Here is a 20,112-nt window from a genome sequence, read left to right on the forward strand (position 1 = left end):
TTGACAAGGTTTGGCGTCAGCCCTACTTTTCTAACCATAACAAAATTAGAGAAATAAAATATACAAAATGCTTTTTAGTTATAAGTATAATCATCTATGTTTTTACCTTAGAAAATCAAATAATTAGGTAAATGCGTTTGAAGACCCAAAAAAAAAAAAAAATTAAATAAATAAATAAATTTGAAAATGAGAACATGAAGAAACATACCCTAATAATAAAAATACCATCAAACAAAAAAAATTATTAAGCGATAGTATGATTACCGATTTCAAATTCAAGAATAGTAATGTATTAATGTTGCATGAAGTTATTGTAAATTAGAATTAAAATAGTATCAATAATAATTGTAATTAAAGTGATATACATAAAATTAATGGTACAAAATAATTTTTCACACAAAAAGGTAACGAAATTTATTTTTAATCGATGTTAGCAATTATTAGTTACAATCTAGCATTTATTTCTACATCTATTCTAAGGTGGAAATTTCGTGTGAAGGTAGACAGCCCAGTTGGGCAATGAAACTTCTTTCTTCTTCTCCTGAAACACGCTGCTGTTTCTTCTTTCTTCTTCTCCTGAAACGCACTGTTGTTTCTTCTTTCTTCTTCTCCTGAAACGCGCTGCTGTTTCTTCTTTCTTCTTCTCCTGAAACTCAGAGCTGTTTCTTCTTTCTTCTTCTCATGAAACGCGCTGCTGTTTCAGTGGCTGCAGAGCCCAGAATGCGCAGCTCCACACTGCTGTTTCAGTGGCTACTGCCATAACAGCCGTTACAGTAGCCACTACTGCATCTTCATCTTCAAGAAAGAACGAGCAGTCTACCAAGACGGATACAGCTGTGGCATCTTTGGCAACCTAGGTGGCTGCTCAAGGGCAACTTCCTGAAGGAGAGAGGACGCATATCAGGTGAAAGATCGATATGATAGTAATGATGGGAGAACAATGTTGATTGATAAGCAGGTGAATGGGTCTGTTCAGTTGCATGGTGAGAATTTCGATCGGAAGAGAGAGAAAATGGAATATGTTGTTGCTCAACATGGGTAATATTCCCAAAGCTATAGAAGGTGAGCAAGTGGCAGCAGGGTGGCCGGGCTGGTTAGCCACAGTGGCTAGAGAGGCGATCAGGGGATGGGTTCCACGACGTGCAGATTCTTTTGAGAAGCTGGACAAAGTAAGCTTCTTCTTCTTTGATCCATTAATAGCTTCTTCTTTTTTTTTTTTTTTTTTTTTAAAGTATGGACGGGCGTCCATTCCATCCAAACATAAGGGACGGGCGTCCAAACGTAAGGGACGGTCGTCCAAAATTTATGAACGGTTGTCCTTAATTTAAAAAAAAAAAAAATATTCCATTTTATTTATGGATGGGCTTCCTTTAAATGGGGACGCCCGTCCGTAGTAAATGGACTCCCGTATGAGTGAACGGTCGTCCATATTTGATGGACGGCCGTTCACTAGAAAAATAATTATAGAAACAACAAAGCTACGGACACATAATATTTTGCACCGAAAATGTGTACCAGCCTACGTGTACCCAGGCGCCTGATTTTTCTATCATTTTTTTTTCTAGTGAACGGCCATCCATCAAATATGGACGGTCGTTCACTCACATGGACTCCCGTTCATATTTGATGGACGGGGGTCCATTTACTACGAACGGGCGTCCCCATTTAAAGGACGTCTGTCCATAAGTAAAATTGAATAATTTTTTTTTTATAAAAATTAGGGACGGTCGTTCATCCGTTATGGACGGTTGTCCTTTCATTTTGGACGGGTGCCCGTAAATAAGGGACACCCATCCTTAACCAATTGGAGACGGCCGTCCATAAATTTTGGACGCCCGTCCATACTTTAAAAAAAAAAAAAACACCTTCTTCTTCGCTCTTCTTCTTCTTCTTCGCCAAGCCAAAAACCACAGCAACATCTCTCACAACATTGCTCATTGATCTCCATGGATTCTTAACCCAACAATGCTTAGGAACAGTCGGCTCTAATATCAGATAATTTGAAAGGAGGAGGCGCAGCAGGGTCAAACTCACCACCATCTTCTTCTTCTCTAACTCCATTTTTTTTAAGGAATCATTTAAATGTGCTCTGGAATCCTAATTTGATTCTTTCCAAACTCCCATCTCAGAGTTCAACCCCAAGAAGTTGGGCGTGTGTGTTGTGTGCAGACGTAGTTTCCTTTCAGGATGTGCTAACACAAACCCGACCATTTTTCTTCTTGAGAATCTGAAGTTCATCCTCTGAAACGTAAGGGACGGCCATCCAAAATTTATGGACAGCCATCCCCAAATTTTTTTTTTTTTTTAATTTTCATATTTTGGTTACGGACATGCATCCCTTATTTGTGGGCAGCCGTCCAAAATGAAGGGATGGCCGTCCATAACGGATGAACGACCATCCCTAATTTTTATAAAAAAATTTATTTTATTTTACTTATGGACAGACGTCCTTTAAATGGGGACACCCGTCCGTAGTAAATAGACCCCCGTCCATCAAATATAGACGGGAGTCCATGTGAGTGAACGGCCGTCCATATTTGATGGACGGCAGTTCACTAGAAAAAAAAAATGATAGAAAAATCAGGCGCTTGGGTACATGTAGGCCGGTACACATTTTCAGTGCAAAATATTCGTTGTCCGTAGCTTTGTTGTTATAGAAAAATCAGGCGTGGTATGAGTCAGAGGTACACGTAAGTCAGTACACATTTTCGATGCAAAATTTTCGGTGTCCGTAGCTTTGTTGTAAATATAATCATCTATGTTTTTACCTTAGATAATCAAATAATTAGGTAAATGCGTTTCAAGACCAAAAAATCAAAAAATCAAAATTCGAAAATGAGAACATGAAGAAACATACCCTAGTAATAAAAATACCATCAAATAAAAAAAATTATTAAGCGATAGTATGATTACCGATTTCAAATTCAAGAATAGTAATGTATTAATGCTGCATGAAGTTATTGTAAATTAGAATTAAAATAATATCAATAATAATTTTAATTAAAGTGATATACATAAAATTAATGGTACAAAATAATTTTTCGGATAAAAAGGTGACGAAATTTATTTTTAATCAATGTTAGCAATTGTTAGTTACAATCTAGTATTTATTTCTACATCTGTTGTAGGGTGGAAATTTCGAGTGAAGGTAGACAGCCCAGCTGGGCAATGGGTTCTCTAAAAGGAGCATATTAATGCACAAACGCATATAAATTATGTTTTATTTATAATTGTATAATTAAGTCATACAAACAATAAAAATTATAAAAAATTTATGTAAAATAATTATTATGTCATTTGTTTTTTTGTCCATTTATATGACTCTTATACGACTCAGTTGTAAGTATAACAATGTTTAACACATATATTCCCCCTAACCGAATGTATATTTAATAGGAAATTTATACATATAAATAAAATTTATAAAGATTTAATAGAGTAATATTTTCGGTTATATTACTTTGTATAAAAATCTTTATAAGATATAAAATCATGAATGAGTAACTATTTTTTTATATATGTATAAAACTGTTATAATTTATTTAGAGCAACGTAAATTTATGGCACATCAAACATTGAATTCGCTCTGATTTATATAATTAAATCGCAAATAAAAAATAAATGAAAGCAATCACCATAAGTACACCACCAAAACATGTACAAAAACAATCACAGTCCATTATACAGACCATAATTTTGAAATCACCAGTCTTCATCTTTCTTACAAGGAAGCTGAGAAATCTTCATTAAGTTATCATCTACAACACTACAGGAACGCGTGCAAAAGAAATTAAATATACCCCTCTTACGATTTGAACTAATAAGTTTAGGCAATAACTTGGATTTTGTAGTAGTAGTATTACTGGTCTTGGTGCACTCCTTAAAAGCTACAAAAAAGGGGTCTTGATCAAGACCTTTTTTAGAAGAACTTCTTGAAGGAGGCTGAAACGCACATGGAGGAAGAGGGATTTGTATATCATGAACTGTAAACCGGGCGCTGTCCTTGGGACAGGGAGGTGGTGGTAGCCTTAAAGAAAGGCTTCGCCACTGCTGCTCTTCATTTGTGATCACTTTGGAGACTCCAGGCTCGTTCTCCCAAGAGAAGGGCACACTTCTCCCTTGTGAGTGAACCTTATTCATTCGGTTCATGTTTTGATGATGGAACTACAGGATTGAGGAGGTGTGTTAGGATTTATATAGAGGAGAATATTTTTATCTTATAAGTATAATCGCATAATCTTTTAAGGACAACGCGCATATATAACGTGTACAAGGGGGAGCTTGGTTGGCCGTTGGTTTTAGCTTTTAAACAGAATTCAAAGTATAGACAGTGAAAGGGGGAGAGAAAAGACCAAGTCATTGAAGTTGAGAAGTTAGAAAAAGAGTGCAAGTGAAAGTGACAAATTCAGAATTATTGACTGACCTAATAAAATATGTATTATCTATATTCTTGCCGCCTCATTCTATATTTGCCTACAGGAATAATGACAAATTTGAATGTTACGATAAAAACTAAAAAACAAACAAATATTCAGTTTTAAATACAATTGCTTATACTACTTAAATGCGTATGTTAATTGAATTGTCTGCAAATGTTAAATACATAAAAAATATATATAAAGCATTTAAATGAAATCATATAATAATTAATTTATCATTTTCTTTTACTTTTAAATTAAAACAGCAACCCCGATTAGATAAGAAGATCCCATCCATTTAAATTTTAGAAGTCATGTGCAATTAAACTACTTTTGAATAAGTGCATGGTGTTCGATATTACATTCAATTCCCTGATCGACTTCACCACCTTAACCTTTCTCCCTCGTTTTCAAGTACATGTTTAGAATATTATATGTCCCCATTAATTAAATGAGAAAGAAGCAAGTAACGTAAGCTTTGGAAGTTTAAAAAAGTCCTTCCCTTAACTTAAGTTGGTATGTCTAGTGTGACCAAACTATCATATGGTGTCTTGATCTAATATAACACATGGAATCAAAACCTAACCCCATCGATGAGTGGAGACTGGAGAGTAACGAACACCGGGTTTTGTTATTGATAAATAATCCTATAATTTGCTAATGTTTCACATTGAAGTCAAGCGGGTGGCATGCCCCCTGGCTATAAAGTAATAATGGCCATGTTTACTGGGTTCAGTCAGAGATATTCTCCCAATTCGGAAAACATTAGATGGTAATGTACAGGAGTAAACAACTTTTACCCACCCAAGGTTTGTCTTAATAACACTTTTCCACTTAAAAAAATTTTAAAATACCACTTTTTCACCTAACGTTTATGTTTTGTATACACGTCACTTTCTTAGATGATGTTCAACAAGTTACCAAGAGTCAGGGTAAGAGGGTTTTTGTATAGTAGAGGCGGGTGGATTGAATGGTAATGACCGATTGACTATTTTCTGTCAGAATCAGTAAAAAATCACCAAGACCAGGCAACTCTAGTTTTGTGATGGCCAACAATCAACGATAAATCAGATGTCGGAGTGAAATAAATTTTATAGAGAGAAAATCAGATGCTCAAATGGTGATGATAAATATAATTTTTACTGTTAGAATTGGTTTTAGATAGTAATGAAATATTAACTTTTGATGAAAAAGTTGTATTTTGAAACTTTTTGGGTGAAAAAATGTCATTAAGACAAACCTTGAGTGGGAAAAGGCCGTTTACTCTAATATATAGCAATAATTCACCACGAATAGAATTTCCAATGTAAGTAATGCACATATCTAATCATAGTGCTAGTTAATTTCATGCCTTCACTAGAGTATTTGCACGTTGTTGAAAAAGGGGGTCGGTAAACGGTGGTGGCACGTCGAACAGCCATCTCTCTCTGTCTTTTGCGGAACAATATGTGGCATAGTTTTACTGGGAAGTTAGAAGTAGAGCCACATAGACATAAGAATTGGTCAAATCAACATTTAGTAAACGCCGTGCAAGTATTGGCCTTCCATGCTTATATTCTCAAATTATTTGTGGAAAAAGATGAAAATTTGGTTGGTATAACTAATTAGACAGTCATGTCTATAAAACCTTTATTAGTTAAGTATTTACATCTTCTATTTATTGACATTTAAGCTCCATTGTTTAAGGAGACCTCATCACTTGATTTCATTTCTTTTTCATCATTTTTAATGTGTAAGTACATATTATATAAATAAAATACTTTAACTGAATTCAAAGTTTTGAAATAATCACAATTTTAAGTAGCCTTATAATCAACTAGTTAATAAAAAAAATTATATTCTATTTGATGACGACCGAATGATCAATCAAGTTGTTGACTACTTAGACTTCATCATCAGCGTCGTTTGGTTAAACGACAGTCATCTTGGGTTGTATTTTTTTGGAATGGGCGGTGGGCTGGGCCGCATGGCTTTGAAAACGACGATAAAAAAATAAAACAAAAAGATGCCGTTTGCAAAAGACAGTGTGGAGTCAGTGGTGGCCTATACGACATCGTGTTGATTATTATTAGGCCTTGGGCACTTCAAATGATGCAACTACGGTTAGGTTAGGGTTTTGGGCAATACAAGTTTGATAAGGTCGCAATCTCTATATAATAGGCGAGCTCGAAGGAGGTTTCGACTATAAAAAATATATGCGGCGCTTTACAAAGGGATCAAACATCAAGGTCATTTCAATTTTTCTCTGTTTCTCAATACCTTTCGCGTGTATAAATAATTGAATGATTTATATTTAAGAGAGGTCTGGTTGCGATGATTAAAAAAAAATTCCTCGTACTGAATATGCTATGGCAATGGCATGAAAGACTCGTTTACACCCATAGAATATGAGCGCCATCCTCTTCCTTTAATTTCTTTTTATTTGCTTAATCATGCTTTAATCTCTTGTATTCATTTGCATCTTATCTATTGGTGTTTGATCTGTAATGTTAGGCTTTATGATTAAAATTTCATAAAGAATGGCATGAACAGTTGCTTCGCACTGTAAAATTTGAAATTTAGTTCTTAAAGGCTGATATCATATTACGTTTACTCCGATACCTTTTGATTGATGCGGATATCTTCAACCAATTTTGGCAGCATTTTTTTGTGTAAACTATCGATTCCTTGTAAAAGATTTTGATGGATAATTTCCCTGTGTGACTGTATGGTTTGCAATTTTAGGGAAATAAATTAGTTTTCTTGACACTTTCTTTGGTTATGATTGCTTGAACAAGTTCCGTTTTTGGAGGTCATTAGTTTCAGTTCGCATGTATTTGGTTTGATGGAATATATTTTTCTTTCTTTCTATTAAGATTTGTAACGAAGCTCTTAAGAATAGAAGTTTGCTGTGTTGATTCGCATTACCATCATAAGAATGGAGGAGTTGACTCTCAAATTCACCACGCATTTTACTTACAATTGCTCTGGTGCCTAGCCAACTCCATAAAATGATATAGGTGGTGTTTAAAGCCCTAACTTGACAGAGTGAATGACTCTATGGGTTTGGGTTACGCACACCTCCATATTACTTTTAAAAACCTTTTTGATTTATGCAGCTGCAATAGTTTGGATGAAAGATTTTGATATTTATTTCTAATATTTAGAGACACATTGAGATTAGTACTAGATCCTTTTAACCTGTATTACCGTTGATGTTAATAAGCTAATTTGAATGCATTGGTGTTGAACAATAGAGATTGTGAAGCTAATGTTTCATGCAGGGCTAGAGGCATCTACTGCTGTAATGGCTTGGAGAAGCAGGAATTCAATTCTGGTTTAAAATTTTAGCAGCGTACTCTGATGTTGATCTCTTTTTGCTTTTTGACTTTCTGTAAGGCCTGTACTAAATTTTGAGTGTCTGTAGCTGGAGCATTCTGATTTACGGTTGAGCAATGTCAATGCTTAATACCTTCAATAGATAAAGAAGGTTTGGGTGATTCATTATTATGATATTTTTTATAATAGTATTTTGGAAAAAATAAAATTGGGTTATTTTTACGAGAAAGGTAATTATTAATGTTTTGAGAGCTAAATAAAGTATAATTTAATTTTGAGAATATTGAAACAAATATGGGCATGTTTGGCTTATTATTTTTATCTATATTCCCAATTATATTCTCTAAATAATGTTTCGCACATTATTCCAAAAATATTATCTTATTTTTTTTAATTACTTTTAGATCTTATAAGGTTACTAATTTCATCAAATACACCTTGAAAAAAAAGTTTAAAAATTATCAAAAACACCCCGCGACCCATATTTCGGTAACCACCATTGGTGGTAGCTGGAATCTGTACAACGGCCTACCTGTCGACTATAAATGGTCGGAAGTTCACCGATCTGGCTTTTTTCAGTTAGATATACCACGGATCTGGCCGGAAAAGGTCAGATCTGGTCGTGAACGACGGTCAAAGAAATGATCATCGTTGATCGAAAACGACGGCCATATCTTTGGTCGTTGTTTTGGCCTTTTTCGGTCGTCGCGGTCACAACAGGTCGTAGATATGATCTTTTTCGGTCAGATCTATGGTGGATCTGACCGAAAAATGTTAGATCTACGACCTGTTGTGGTCGCGACGGCCGAAAAGTGGATCTGGTCGGAAAAGGCCAAAACGACGCGTTATGACACAAATCCGATCGGTCTGTGTCGTAACACGATTTTTCGGTCAGATTCTGGCGGTGGTGGCTGGAATCTGGCACTGTAGGTGGTGGGGGTGTTTTTGTCATTTTATATATTAGGGTATTTAATTAAATTAGTAAACCTAGAGGCTTTTTTATAAATTTTCAAATTCTACCTCGTAATATTCTTCTATCCAACTACCAAATATTATTTCCAAAATTCTATTCAAAATAATAAATCAAACGTATCCTATATTTTTAGGTTTTTAAGATAGAATAGTTGAATAGAATAGGATAATAATAGTGAATAAAGGGGCCTGTAAATTTTGTGCTTCGGAAATGTGATTTACGATTGAGCAGCGTGCTTAATATTTCTATAAACTCTATAAATAAGAAGTTTATACGGTTTATTATAAAAATTTATTTGGCAGTGACATAAGTGTTTCCATGTGCTTCTTATATTATAAGAAAGCTGCGTATGTGATTTTTCACTTTGTGGGCTGGCCCATGAAGGATAAGCCTGAGAAATTTCATCAATTAATAAAAATGGCATAATGCAGACACTTGCGAGTTTTCAATCCAATTGACCTTGATTGAAGAACTAAATACTAATCCAGTTTCCTACTCAATTGAAAATTATTTTTCTTTAATGTAAGTGAAGTGGTTTAAGCAATGTAATTAACTATCCATTCCAGTCCATGGCTTATAGGTACAAGCCGTATGTTTGCACTCATCTTAAAATGTCCAAAAAACTATTTCCAGTTGTCCGGGCTTTATGATCAATAATGTTTGGAAAGAACTGTGTTGGGACTGGGTCACTGGAATGAGGCTGGGTAAATGGTGAAAACTCAGGCCCTTGTATTGCCGCCTTCTTGCAAACATATAGATGTAGAACTATTATATTAACAATTTAACTAAAAGGTTCCTTGCTTTAGGCCCACAAACAACAACCAGAAATTTTATCAAAATACCATTTCAAGTTTGGGATGAATTTAAAAGTTATAAAGTTTGAATTTTTTTACTAAATGATCATCTCTTAAGCAATGTAAATTTATCGTTTAAGCGATATAGGCTTATCTATAAATTTATCTCTTAAGCGATATGTTTAAATAGTCTATCCCGACCCACAACTGTGAGCATAAACACAAATTTCTGCTACTAATGTTGCAACATTGTTTGCAATGACCTCCTATGATGCCGTTGAAAATTAATACATACTAAGCAACCCATCAAGTTTATTTTGTGAATTAATGACATTAATCCGCCAAGTAGGATATAACAACAAAAATCTCTAACAAAATTCCTTTTGGAAATAATAGAAATCTCTCTACTGTTAAATTTTAGGGGTTAAAATAAACAATATGAGAGCAATTTAATAATATTATTAACTCATGATTGAACGAAATAGAGATAGCAGCGAGAACAAAATAACAATAAAGCAAATCACATATAATAAACACAGAGAAAATAACATGCGTGATTTACCCTAATTCACCCAACATGGGCCACGTCCAGCCGAGTCAATATTATTGCAATACTTTCTCACCTCTCTCGTTTACAATGAATGAATTGTCATATAATTGCTATCACACTCATAAAAAATAAAAAATAAAAAATAAAAAAGTATGTTTATATACTAGGTTTAAGTGACAAAACCTAGTTTTACCAGGATTTTTATTCCCAATCCTAACCCAATAAAGAATTAATAACTTAAAGAAATCCTACAGCGGTGTAAAACCTCCCTTAAGTCAGGTATCCTCTGAATATCCCTCCATGAGAATCCCGAGGATACATGTCTGGAGAACGAATTGTATTTAGAAAAAAAAAAACTAGGTAAGGATAATAATAATAATATCCAAAACATGCATATAAGATGTCACGCAGGATCCAAACTTATAATTTCAAAAACTTTAAGAATTTACTCGGACATTACACAATCAAAATATATTTATAGGGTGGAAGCTTCCAAAGGTGTTTCACAAACATTTATCATTTACATTATTTACATCAAAATAAAAATATCAAGATGACAATAAATCATCTTCCCTCACATGAAGCCCCGTTGTCTCTAGCATCCTTTGCTTTTGGTCTACCTGCAAAACAATCAACAATGAAAGGGTGAGCGCTAATCGCTCAGTAAGGAATGATCTATTGGATTCTAAATGTGCTATTTGACCCTCATTTAAACATATTTGTTAACACAACACTTATTTTTTACATCTAGGGATACTTCCCCCTTTTTTTTCCTTTCTAGTTCATATGTCTTTCATCATTTTATCCCATGGCTATATAAACATCAATGCATACACGTACAAATAAGTATGTAAACATAGTACACACACATTACATGTCATGATATAACATCTAAATATCATCTAACATGAGTATAAATCATCTCATGATGTAAATAACATCATAACTCATGTAGTGCAACTAAATGCATACGAAGCATTTAACGTGTAGCCGATCGGACTTTTCTTAGCATCTTAAGCACTTCATATCATCTAACCTCAAATTAATCTAGAGCTTATATCATCGGGAGGTGTGCTTACGCGTTATTTAACATCTAAAGCATATATTCATCTTTCCTCAACCGGTATACGAGGATATGCTTACGCGTTTCCCATCATGTCTATATGCATCTCTATCATGTCTATATGCATCTCTACCATCTTATGGCATGTAAATACATATTTTGGTGAGCTTAATACTTTTAATTCATCTATAGATTATCAATCCATTTACATTACCTCTTGCTCACATATATCATCTTAAAACATATATTACATTGCATCTTCATGCCATTTCATAACATTAATCATGCATTGACATCATGACCATGTATATTTTTCAAAGATCATCTAACTAATGGGTAAACATTAGTACATGGCAAAATTATAATAATACATTAATAATCAAGTCATAATCATAAGAATTGATCATGTTAAATCTTAAACTTTAATAACCATAAGTTTATACTTCATGCCATTTTCCATCAATTTCTCAAACGAATTGACTCTTGGCACAAGCATCAAAGTTATAGGTCTATGTCTTAAAGTTCTAATGCTTCAAGAATCATCTCATTTCGATTTTTATAACTCAAGTTATAGTCGAAATATTGAAGCATGTTTAACATAACTCCTAAGCTTACCAAATCCGAATTTTTTCATATTAACAATGCCACATCAATTCATATTGACAATTAACCAATAAGTCAACTTATGGATCAAATAAACCTTAATAGTCTTTAACATCTTAAAGGAAGTTTAAAATCTCATTCTCATAATCATCCATTATTGTTATAACATTGTAAGCTAATGCAAACAACACCTCAACACTTTTAATAGCAACCATTCAACACCATGTGACCTCCAATACTACAAGTTTTTTCACAATCAACATCCACACTTCATTTTCTTCAATCAAAGATAACAACTCATAAAACATAAATAGCAATAACTTCATGTATAATGAATTCAAGGCAATAAGTAGAATAAATGAGTTTAACTACACCTGCCATCAACTAATTCTATGCCTTAAAGCTTTAGGGGGTGTTTGTTTAAGTTTATAAGCTAGTCAAACTTGCTTATAAGCTCTAAAATTAAGCTGACCTGTTTGTTATAATTTTTTTGAGCTTATAAGTTGAGCTTATAAGCCAAAAAAAATAAGTTGGGGGGGAGGTACTTTTTTTTTTTTTTTTTTGCTTATAAGCTAGTTTGACCAAGTATATTACCACATTATCCTTGTTTAATTTTAAAATTCTATAGTATGCCATTGTTTAATATAGTATCTTTTTTAGTAATTTTATAATAAAATGTACTTATAAGCCACATTTTACCAAACACGTAATTGCTTAAAATTTCAAATGCTTATAAGTTAATTTTAGCTTATAAGCAATTGTTATTTATAAGCTAATTTTCATAAGCTCAGACAAACACCTCCTTAATTTAAGGTTTCATAAAAATCTACAAACCCTAGCATAATCCCTAAAGTCATGGGAGGTTCTTCCTTACATTTTTAAAGAATTCCTCCAAGGCTCCAACAAATCATTTGCCTTTGTCTTCTTTTACACCTGAATCCTACATATATAACATTATACCTCAACATCTACTTCAAATCTTCAAACCACATCAAAACTAGGGTTTTTAATCTTTACCTTAAACTCTTCAACTTGAAGATCCAAGGCTCCTATCTTGTTCTCCTTGAAAAATTATGCAAAACTCCTTTAAAACTTAGAGAAAGAAAACTTGTTTCATGGAAGATTTGAGAGAAAATTGAAGAAATGCTCTCTCCATTGGCTTGAACGAATTTCATCTCATTTATAGGAAAATATTTCATTTATTTTCCAAAATTATACTATTGGCTCAATTATTTTAATTGTATAACTCATAAGTCCTTAATTCTTCATATAAGGGCGTTTTGGTTATTTCGCACTAAACATAATTATTACTTAATTAATGTCATTAAATGCAATTAAGTCTACTCATCCTTGACTTTTTTCAATGCTTATCCATAGGCAAAATGACTATTTTGCCCCTAATGTCTTTCTATGGATAATTGATTCATACCGTTCCAAATGAATCGACTATTTTGCCCTTAGTTAGATTTTATGTTTTTTAACATAAAATTATTATCTAAAAGACTATTTTGAGTTAGGGACATACATTTGACATCTTGGGTATTACAAGCGGTTATACATGGAAAAGGCTCAAACTGCCTACGAGCCCGACGGTGCTATCCCCACGACCCCCGAATGCATCTATGTAACCCAATAGTGCTGAAGTAGTCGACGACTTCAACAATGACAGTGTAAATTTTAAATTTTATTAAAAAGAAAATGTATGGCTATGTTTGTTTCTTTATTTCTACCCTATCATATCCCTATATTGTTTCAAAAACAAAAGATTTTTATTATTATATCATACTTAAAAAGGAATAAGTCATTTAACTCTAATTTGTAAGGAGAGCAAAAGTCTAAAACCAAATTTGGAAAGAACAAATTTTATTTGCGTTTGCAAGGGAAAAGAGGCAGATGCACGGTTAATGAAGAGGAAAGAACAGACACCCTGAGTTCTTCCCTTCATTTCTTTTTCAATATGTTCTATATCAAGGACACGGGTTAAGGTTCAGGCTTGAAAGTTGGTAAGATGGCAGAACTGTGTTTTTGCCAATTTGGTAAGATGGTAGAACTGTGTTTTTGCCACCTCTACTTTATGACGCACCTGCCAAAGCCGACTTTTCCCACCATCTACAAAGGTTGCTCAGCTATTAAAATACTTTCCTTCGATTTTCAAACAACATATCTCACCAAACATGTGCACATGAAGTCGAAATCAAAATTTTAGATTGTTCTCACAATCAATTCCATATTGTGATTTGTGAGTCCAAACTGGTTTTTGCTTTGCCTAGTCAATCATATGATTAGTCAAAAGTCTCTACTTTTACTAAGCAAACCAAGACAAACGATACAGATTACAGAACTAAATAAACTTAACAAACTAATTGAAAACCCTCCAAAACTAATTGTTCAAGATTTGTCAGCAAAATGACAATTAATTCTTCTTCTTCCATCATCTTGATTGGTTAAGTCATTGCAGGCCAGCAATGAGGAAGAATTCACAAGAGTTTAGCCAAGGAGGTCGTTGCACAAGCTGGCACCTTCACGAGTCTTGTTGTTCTCTGCTCTTGGGCTGCTTCCCGCACTGCTATTAGAAAGTGAACCGAATGCAGTCTTCTGTAAAACTCCAGTTGGAGATAGACGAGGACTATTATCCCAGTCCTCACTCATGAGGTTTAGTGCAGCTGGGTTCTTACAGTTGATTGTGGTGTTATTGTTATTTGTATTGTGCAAAACCTCACCAAGAGGACCACCCATGGAAGATTCCCAAGTGATTGGAATCCAATTGGCTTGCCTTTGGCTTGGTTCATTGAGGACACTGCCCACTCCCAATCCCATCTGTATTGGATCAAACTCACGCGACAACCTGAGTGGTGAGAGTGTGACTTTATCATTGTTGGGAGAGGAAGTGGAAGACATGAAGTCTGACGAAGCCACAGGGATAGAAATGGAGAGTTGGGTTCTATCTGACTGCATATCAATTTCAGGCCAGGATATGGCAGATCGATTGGACTGATTTTTAGGCCATTCATCCATAAATTGGCGAAGGGAATGCTGGGTTTCAGTTTCTTGGTCAGTCAGGTCCTGAGAAGAACCAAAGTTTCTGCAAGTCATCAATGGACTTCTATGTGAAGGGTTTAGTAGTGAGTCAGAGGAAACAAATCCAAACTCAGATCGTGAAGATTCTTCAAAAGGGATTTGCTGTTTTGACATAAGGAAAGAGTTTTCTTTAAATTTCAAGTCAATGGTAGGAGATAGCATTGACAGCCCTGGCGTATCTTGTTTCCTCTCGTCCACAGTATCTTTATTCAGATAAACCCTGCGCAATGGCAAACCATGAAAAGAAATCAGTCAATTTCTAAAAATCTGAATAAATGGGCATGATAAAAACCACTTCTTAATATGAAATTCAATTAGAAACATATAGTCAGTCACCATAAGCCTGAGGTAAAATATAAGTTTTAGAAGTTTTGATAAATATATACTAAGTAATCTTCTAGAAGAAGAAATTCATCTGATTAGATCAGTCACTTTCACCGCTACAAAGATAAGCTAACAGATTCTAGTAGAAAGAAAAGCAGCGAAAAAAATATATTTTGCTAATGGTACCACACTACCATAACAATATTGTGAATATCAAGAATAAAATCCAGAAAGAATAAATGCCAAAAGGATAAGGAACATTTAGCAAGTAAGGTACTAAATTATGGGTGCATGTAAAGCATATCATATCACAACTATCTAAATGTCATATGCTTTTCAATTAACCAGAATAACAGATAGAAACCAAAAGTTAACTTAATTTTACCTATTCATGGGTGCCGCTGCAGAAAGATTAGAAGAACCACCAGGCTGCAAGGTTTTGAGCTGTTGTTGGTGTTCAATGGCAAGGCTGCTGGATGCACCGTCACCGCCAGTGGAGCCCATCACCACGGAAGTGGTGATGGGAATCAACTTAGAAGAGTTGGAGGTGGTAGTGGCAGCAGCGGAATGGCCTGACTGGCCTTCCACAGGCTTTCTTGAACGATGGCGGCCCCTATTCATGTGCCGCTCGCAATACTTCTGATCAGCAACTGCATCTCTCGAGCACCGCCATTTCTTCCCATCAGTTCTACGACACCTTCCAGGTTCAGGATCGGTGTTGTTGGAGAACCCCAAATGGAATGTACCCCATGCCACTGTAGATGTTGCAAGATATAGAGAACATAATTAAAAAAGAGAATAAGTCTTGACACAAATTCTTTAATTTCGAAAGATCTAAATTTGCTCTCTGTTATCAATATGGAGTAATTTGCTTTTATTACAAATTATCACCTTGATGAGAGAGTAATTCGTGAGTTTATAAAAAAAAGGGGGGTTAAAATAATGAAGCCTGCACTGGAACTGCTAATAATTATTGTAGTATTATCTAGGAATGCTTACGGGATGACTAACTCGAGCACAGTACATTTTAGAAAAAAAGTACTTAGTGCAAATAAAAAAACATATTTCTTTGTCGCTTATCACAACTAAAAATCTCAGGATTAGAACTCAGACCCAAAACAGAAACTATCAACAGAGTAAAGAAGCAATAATGAACATTCTGAAAGATACACATGTAAATGTTTCACAGACAATGTCGGGAGGATTGCCTTTCTTATATCTCTAAGGAACGAAGGAAAACTTACATGTATTGGATCGGAGAAAACCAGCTGAAAGGCTAGAAAAGCCAGCAGAATCAAGAGCTTTTCGGATGGGGAAGAGAAGATTAGAGGGTATTGGCACATTTGCAGTAATGTATTTGTAGATCAAGGCCTGGTGTTCTAGTTCCATCCACTGTGATGGAGTGAATGGTCCTCTGGCACCCGCTAAAACCCCATGTATATTTGCAACGTTGAAGCTTCCGCAATTGTAACCTGAAAACAAAAATCCCCAAAATAACGTCAAAAATGGAAAGAATATGTAGCTTAAAAGCCTAAAATTTTCCAGGCATGGCATTTCATAGCAAAAAGGGAATATTTAAGGGTTTTCATTTTTCTCAGAAAAATAAGAAAAACAAAAAAAAAAAAAGTACAGAAAGATGCCTGGCAAATAACTTAAAAGATCAAAACTTGTCTGCAACATTTAAGGACGCTACAACAGTCACTAATTTTCCTCTTTGATACAGCATGAAATAACAAAGAGAAAAAAGGGAAAGAAAAACAGAAGAATATCAATCAAAGATTGGGCCGATTAGTGTTCTTGCATGCTCTTCCTGTTTGCACTACTTTCTTTTTTTCTTCTTTTCTTTACACTAGGTAAAGATGTTTGATTTGTTATTAAAACTAATCTCCCGGAAACAGGAAGACAAAGATTTCCAGGAAAGAAGAAATTTGCACTTTTTCTTGACAAGACGTAAAATCCAAAAGCCTTGAAAAGACCCTCCATCAGTACCAAAGAATCAGACGAATAATACAGCTTTCAGCTAAACAAAACATGCATCTAATCTTCCCACAAACCGGTTACAGTGAACCATAGCCAAAAATCAATGCTTCCATGCAATATTTAAACTTAAACCCAAAAAACCATTTGCTCTCCCACAGGAGATTTAAAAAAAATATATTTTGAACACTTTGATTTCTTGAAATTAACAATGTTGCCCATCACGCTGCTTATTACATAAAATAAGTACCTGTGTTTCTACTATAAGCAGACGATGCAAGTTGATAGTAAGGCAATGTAGCATTTTCAGAGGTTCTATCTAGTGAAAGAGAATCTGATTTGGGAGAAGAGAAACTGAGCATCTGTTGTTGTTGTTGACCATCAAAGAGAGTGGTATTAGATCTCAGTAAAGAGTTATTTCTCTGCTGAAGCACCATTTCCTTGGAGACTGAAAAATCATCACTTTTTGCCACTTTTGAACTCCTCCACTCATCTTCAGTACCAGATCTCTCTTGCTTGAGGAACCCAGTAGATCCATACCACTTGTGTTTGTTTACAGGATCTGAAACAAGAGAAGTAAAACCACTTGTTGTGTCTGAACCCATCAACCCGTCAAACCCAACCATCCCAAAATCCATATAAAAAACTACACCAAACCCAAAAGAATCTCTACACCAAACTTAGTGAGAGCATTATTTCACTCGGAAAAAAAGACACAGAAGCTTGATGGGGCAAAGCAAGAGACATTTTAAAGTAAGTATGTTTTAAGAGTAAGCTAAGCAGAAACTGAAAACCAGACTGGTTTTGTTTTAAGAGTGTAGTATATGGTTTGAGAAAATATAAAATAATTGCAAAGAGCGAGAGGCGAGGTGGGATGGAAACTGACTGGATGAAGTTTGTAGTACTAAATACTATTTATATAATCTCAGACATACCATATATAAAAATATAATATCTTATTAAATAAAATCCATTTAATTTCTTTCCCAAGATCTCCCTAACCAAGCCAGGCCATTATATGTATAGTATTAGGCTCTACATCAACTAGTGAGAGTTCTCACTTCTTCTCACGTTGAAGTAAAGCATATTTTACAAAAAACACCCTGACAATGAGATAATGTCCAAGACTGAAGGTGGGTATGTCTGTCAATTGAGTTTCGTGTTCAGCAACTTGAGACTTGAGTTATAATTTGTAACGTTGGAATGGAGTTTTGGGTTTTGGTTTATAGCTTATGGTTAGTTTTAGTTGCCTAGAAAAGTTCGCTGGCGGTTTCATATTTCCGCTAGTTAATAATATTTACTTCTCTCATCTTAAAGTTATAAGGCCAAATCAGTCGTGGGCTGCATGAAGTCGTGTACAAAGATGCGTTGCCACGTGACAGTCGCCACTACAAATTCTAAACCCCATTTGTCCTATCTTATCTAATCTTTACTCTCTCCCTCTCTCTCTCTCTTTACTGTTTCCAGGCGATTTAATATCGAGTAACCGACTTTTTCCCACCCAGGTTTGCCTTAATGACAGTTTCAAAATACTATTTTATCATCTAACGCTTATATTTAGTTAATATTTAAAATACATTTTATTTTTTAGTCGAACTGAGTTATTAAGACCTATGAGAAGAGGATTTTTATAAAATAGAAAATGGTGAATTGAATAATGATGACTAATTAAATATTCGTCATCAAAATCAACTAAAAATATGAAACTCTAATTTTATGATGGCTAGTGATCGACAGAAAATTAAGTATTGAAATAAGATAAATTTTATAAATAGGAGATTAGAGATTCAAATAATAGTGATACAAAGAATATTTATCATCTAAATCAGTTAGAACCAGCTTTAGATGATTACATAATATTAACTTTGGATGAGAAAGTGTCCTTGATGGGAAAAAGTCGTTTACTCTTCAATATCAATAATTTTATCCGAACACAACAAATTATATCCCTATCCTACTATACTATTATATCCTAAAAAACTCAAAAATATATTTATTTTAATATTCTCAAAAACTTATTTTATTTTATTCATCTTACCAAATATTAATAATACTTAATTTTATTTTTTTTCAAAATTCCATTCTAAAAATCATCCAATAATATACTCATCCCCACTTTAGTACCTTCATTAATGTACTCACCCTCTTGCGTTGAAATTAGAGGTACTCTGCCTGGTGTTCTGATCTATGTTCAAATTCACCCAAATGTACAAAAGTTACACAAACAGCTTTTACCTTCACTGGGTCGTGGAAGGGAACTCATAATATCATTTCAAATCTCTAGGAATATTGGAGGTCCACTCTGACTCCAAGCATATATGCATAAGTGATTTATTTATAGATTAATTAATGTTAAATTATATGCACATGTTGATCTAAATTTATAATTACATGGTCAAAGAAAATGAAATTGGTGTCATAATTTATTAATGCAGACAGCCTTTCTTAATACCCTTTTAAAAGTGGTTCATTTTTATATATATATTTTTTTTGTTGCTACTATATCTATATGCTATGATGGAATTCTAAATTAATCACATGGCACCTCATGTGCAATTTGCCAAATTACTTATCTACCAATTCTCCTTTCATCCTCTTTTAAATATTTTTAATCTTTATTAAAAAAATATATATATATATATTAAATGTATTGACATTAATTTTGGTTGCACCACAGAAAATGAAATTGAATGTTGAAAATATAGAAATAGAAGTGAAGGTGTTGTTTGCAAAAGAAAAACATATATGCATGAATGATGAATCATTAAAAGATGTCAAAATAGCATTGATTCATAGGTCCCATGAACAAAACTTGCCAGGGACATCGTTTAATTTCTATTTATTGAGAAGTCCCAACAAGATTCACCCTTAAAGCCATATCTAAAAAAGGCAAAAATATATAGAAAAAATAAATAAAAATAATAATAATATTTTTTATTGTCTAACTAACAAGATCGACATTAATGGAGTTTGTGTGTACAACGGGAACAGGATACAGCTAGAAACTATGATCC

General features: G+C 34.0%; 1 protein-coding gene, 1 long non-coding RNA gene and 1 other non-coding gene across 3 annotated transcripts; 2 read left to right on the top strand and 1 right to left on the bottom strand.

Annotated features, from left to right (window-relative positions):
• The first annotated feature begins 6,472 nt into the window (after nucleotides 1–6,472).
• LOC116139916 lies at nucleotides 6,473–7,901 on the top strand. The gene is made up of 2 exons (XR_004129530.1): nucleotides 6,473–6,646; nucleotides 7,682–7,901. It is a non-coding gene; the product is annotated as an uncharacterized LOC116139916 (long non-coding RNA).
• LOC116139980 lies at nucleotides 6,723–6,814 on the top strand. Its single transcript, XR_004129537.1, has one exon. It is a non-coding gene; the product is annotated as a small nucleolar RNA snoR8a (small nucleolar RNA).
• A 5,966-nt stretch (nucleotides 7,902–13,867) lies between the features above and the next one.
• On the bottom strand, nucleotides 13,868–18,021 carry LOC116139940 (growth-regulating factor 1-like). The gene is made up of 4 exons (XM_031425584.1): nucleotides 17,349–18,021; nucleotides 16,366–16,593; nucleotides 15,507–15,876; nucleotides 13,868–15,017 (listed from the first exon to the last, which is right to left on the bottom strand). The coding sequence occupies exons 1-4, from the start codon at nucleotides 17,734–17,736 to the stop codon at nucleotides 14,207–14,209; spliced, it is 1,797 nt and encodes a 598-aa protein (XP_031281444.1). The 5' UTR covers nucleotides 17,737–18,021; the 3' UTR covers nucleotides 13,868–14,206.
• Nucleotides 18,022–20,112: the final 2,091 nt, after the last annotated feature.

Source organism: Pistacia vera, unplaced genomic scaffold (assembly GCF_008641045.1).
Source record: "Pistacia vera cultivar Batoury unplaced genomic scaffold, PisVer_v2 Contig36, whole genome shotgun sequence".
Lineage (NCBI taxonomy): Eukaryota > Viridiplantae > Streptophyta > Magnoliopsida > Sapindales > Anacardiaceae > Pistacia > Pistacia vera.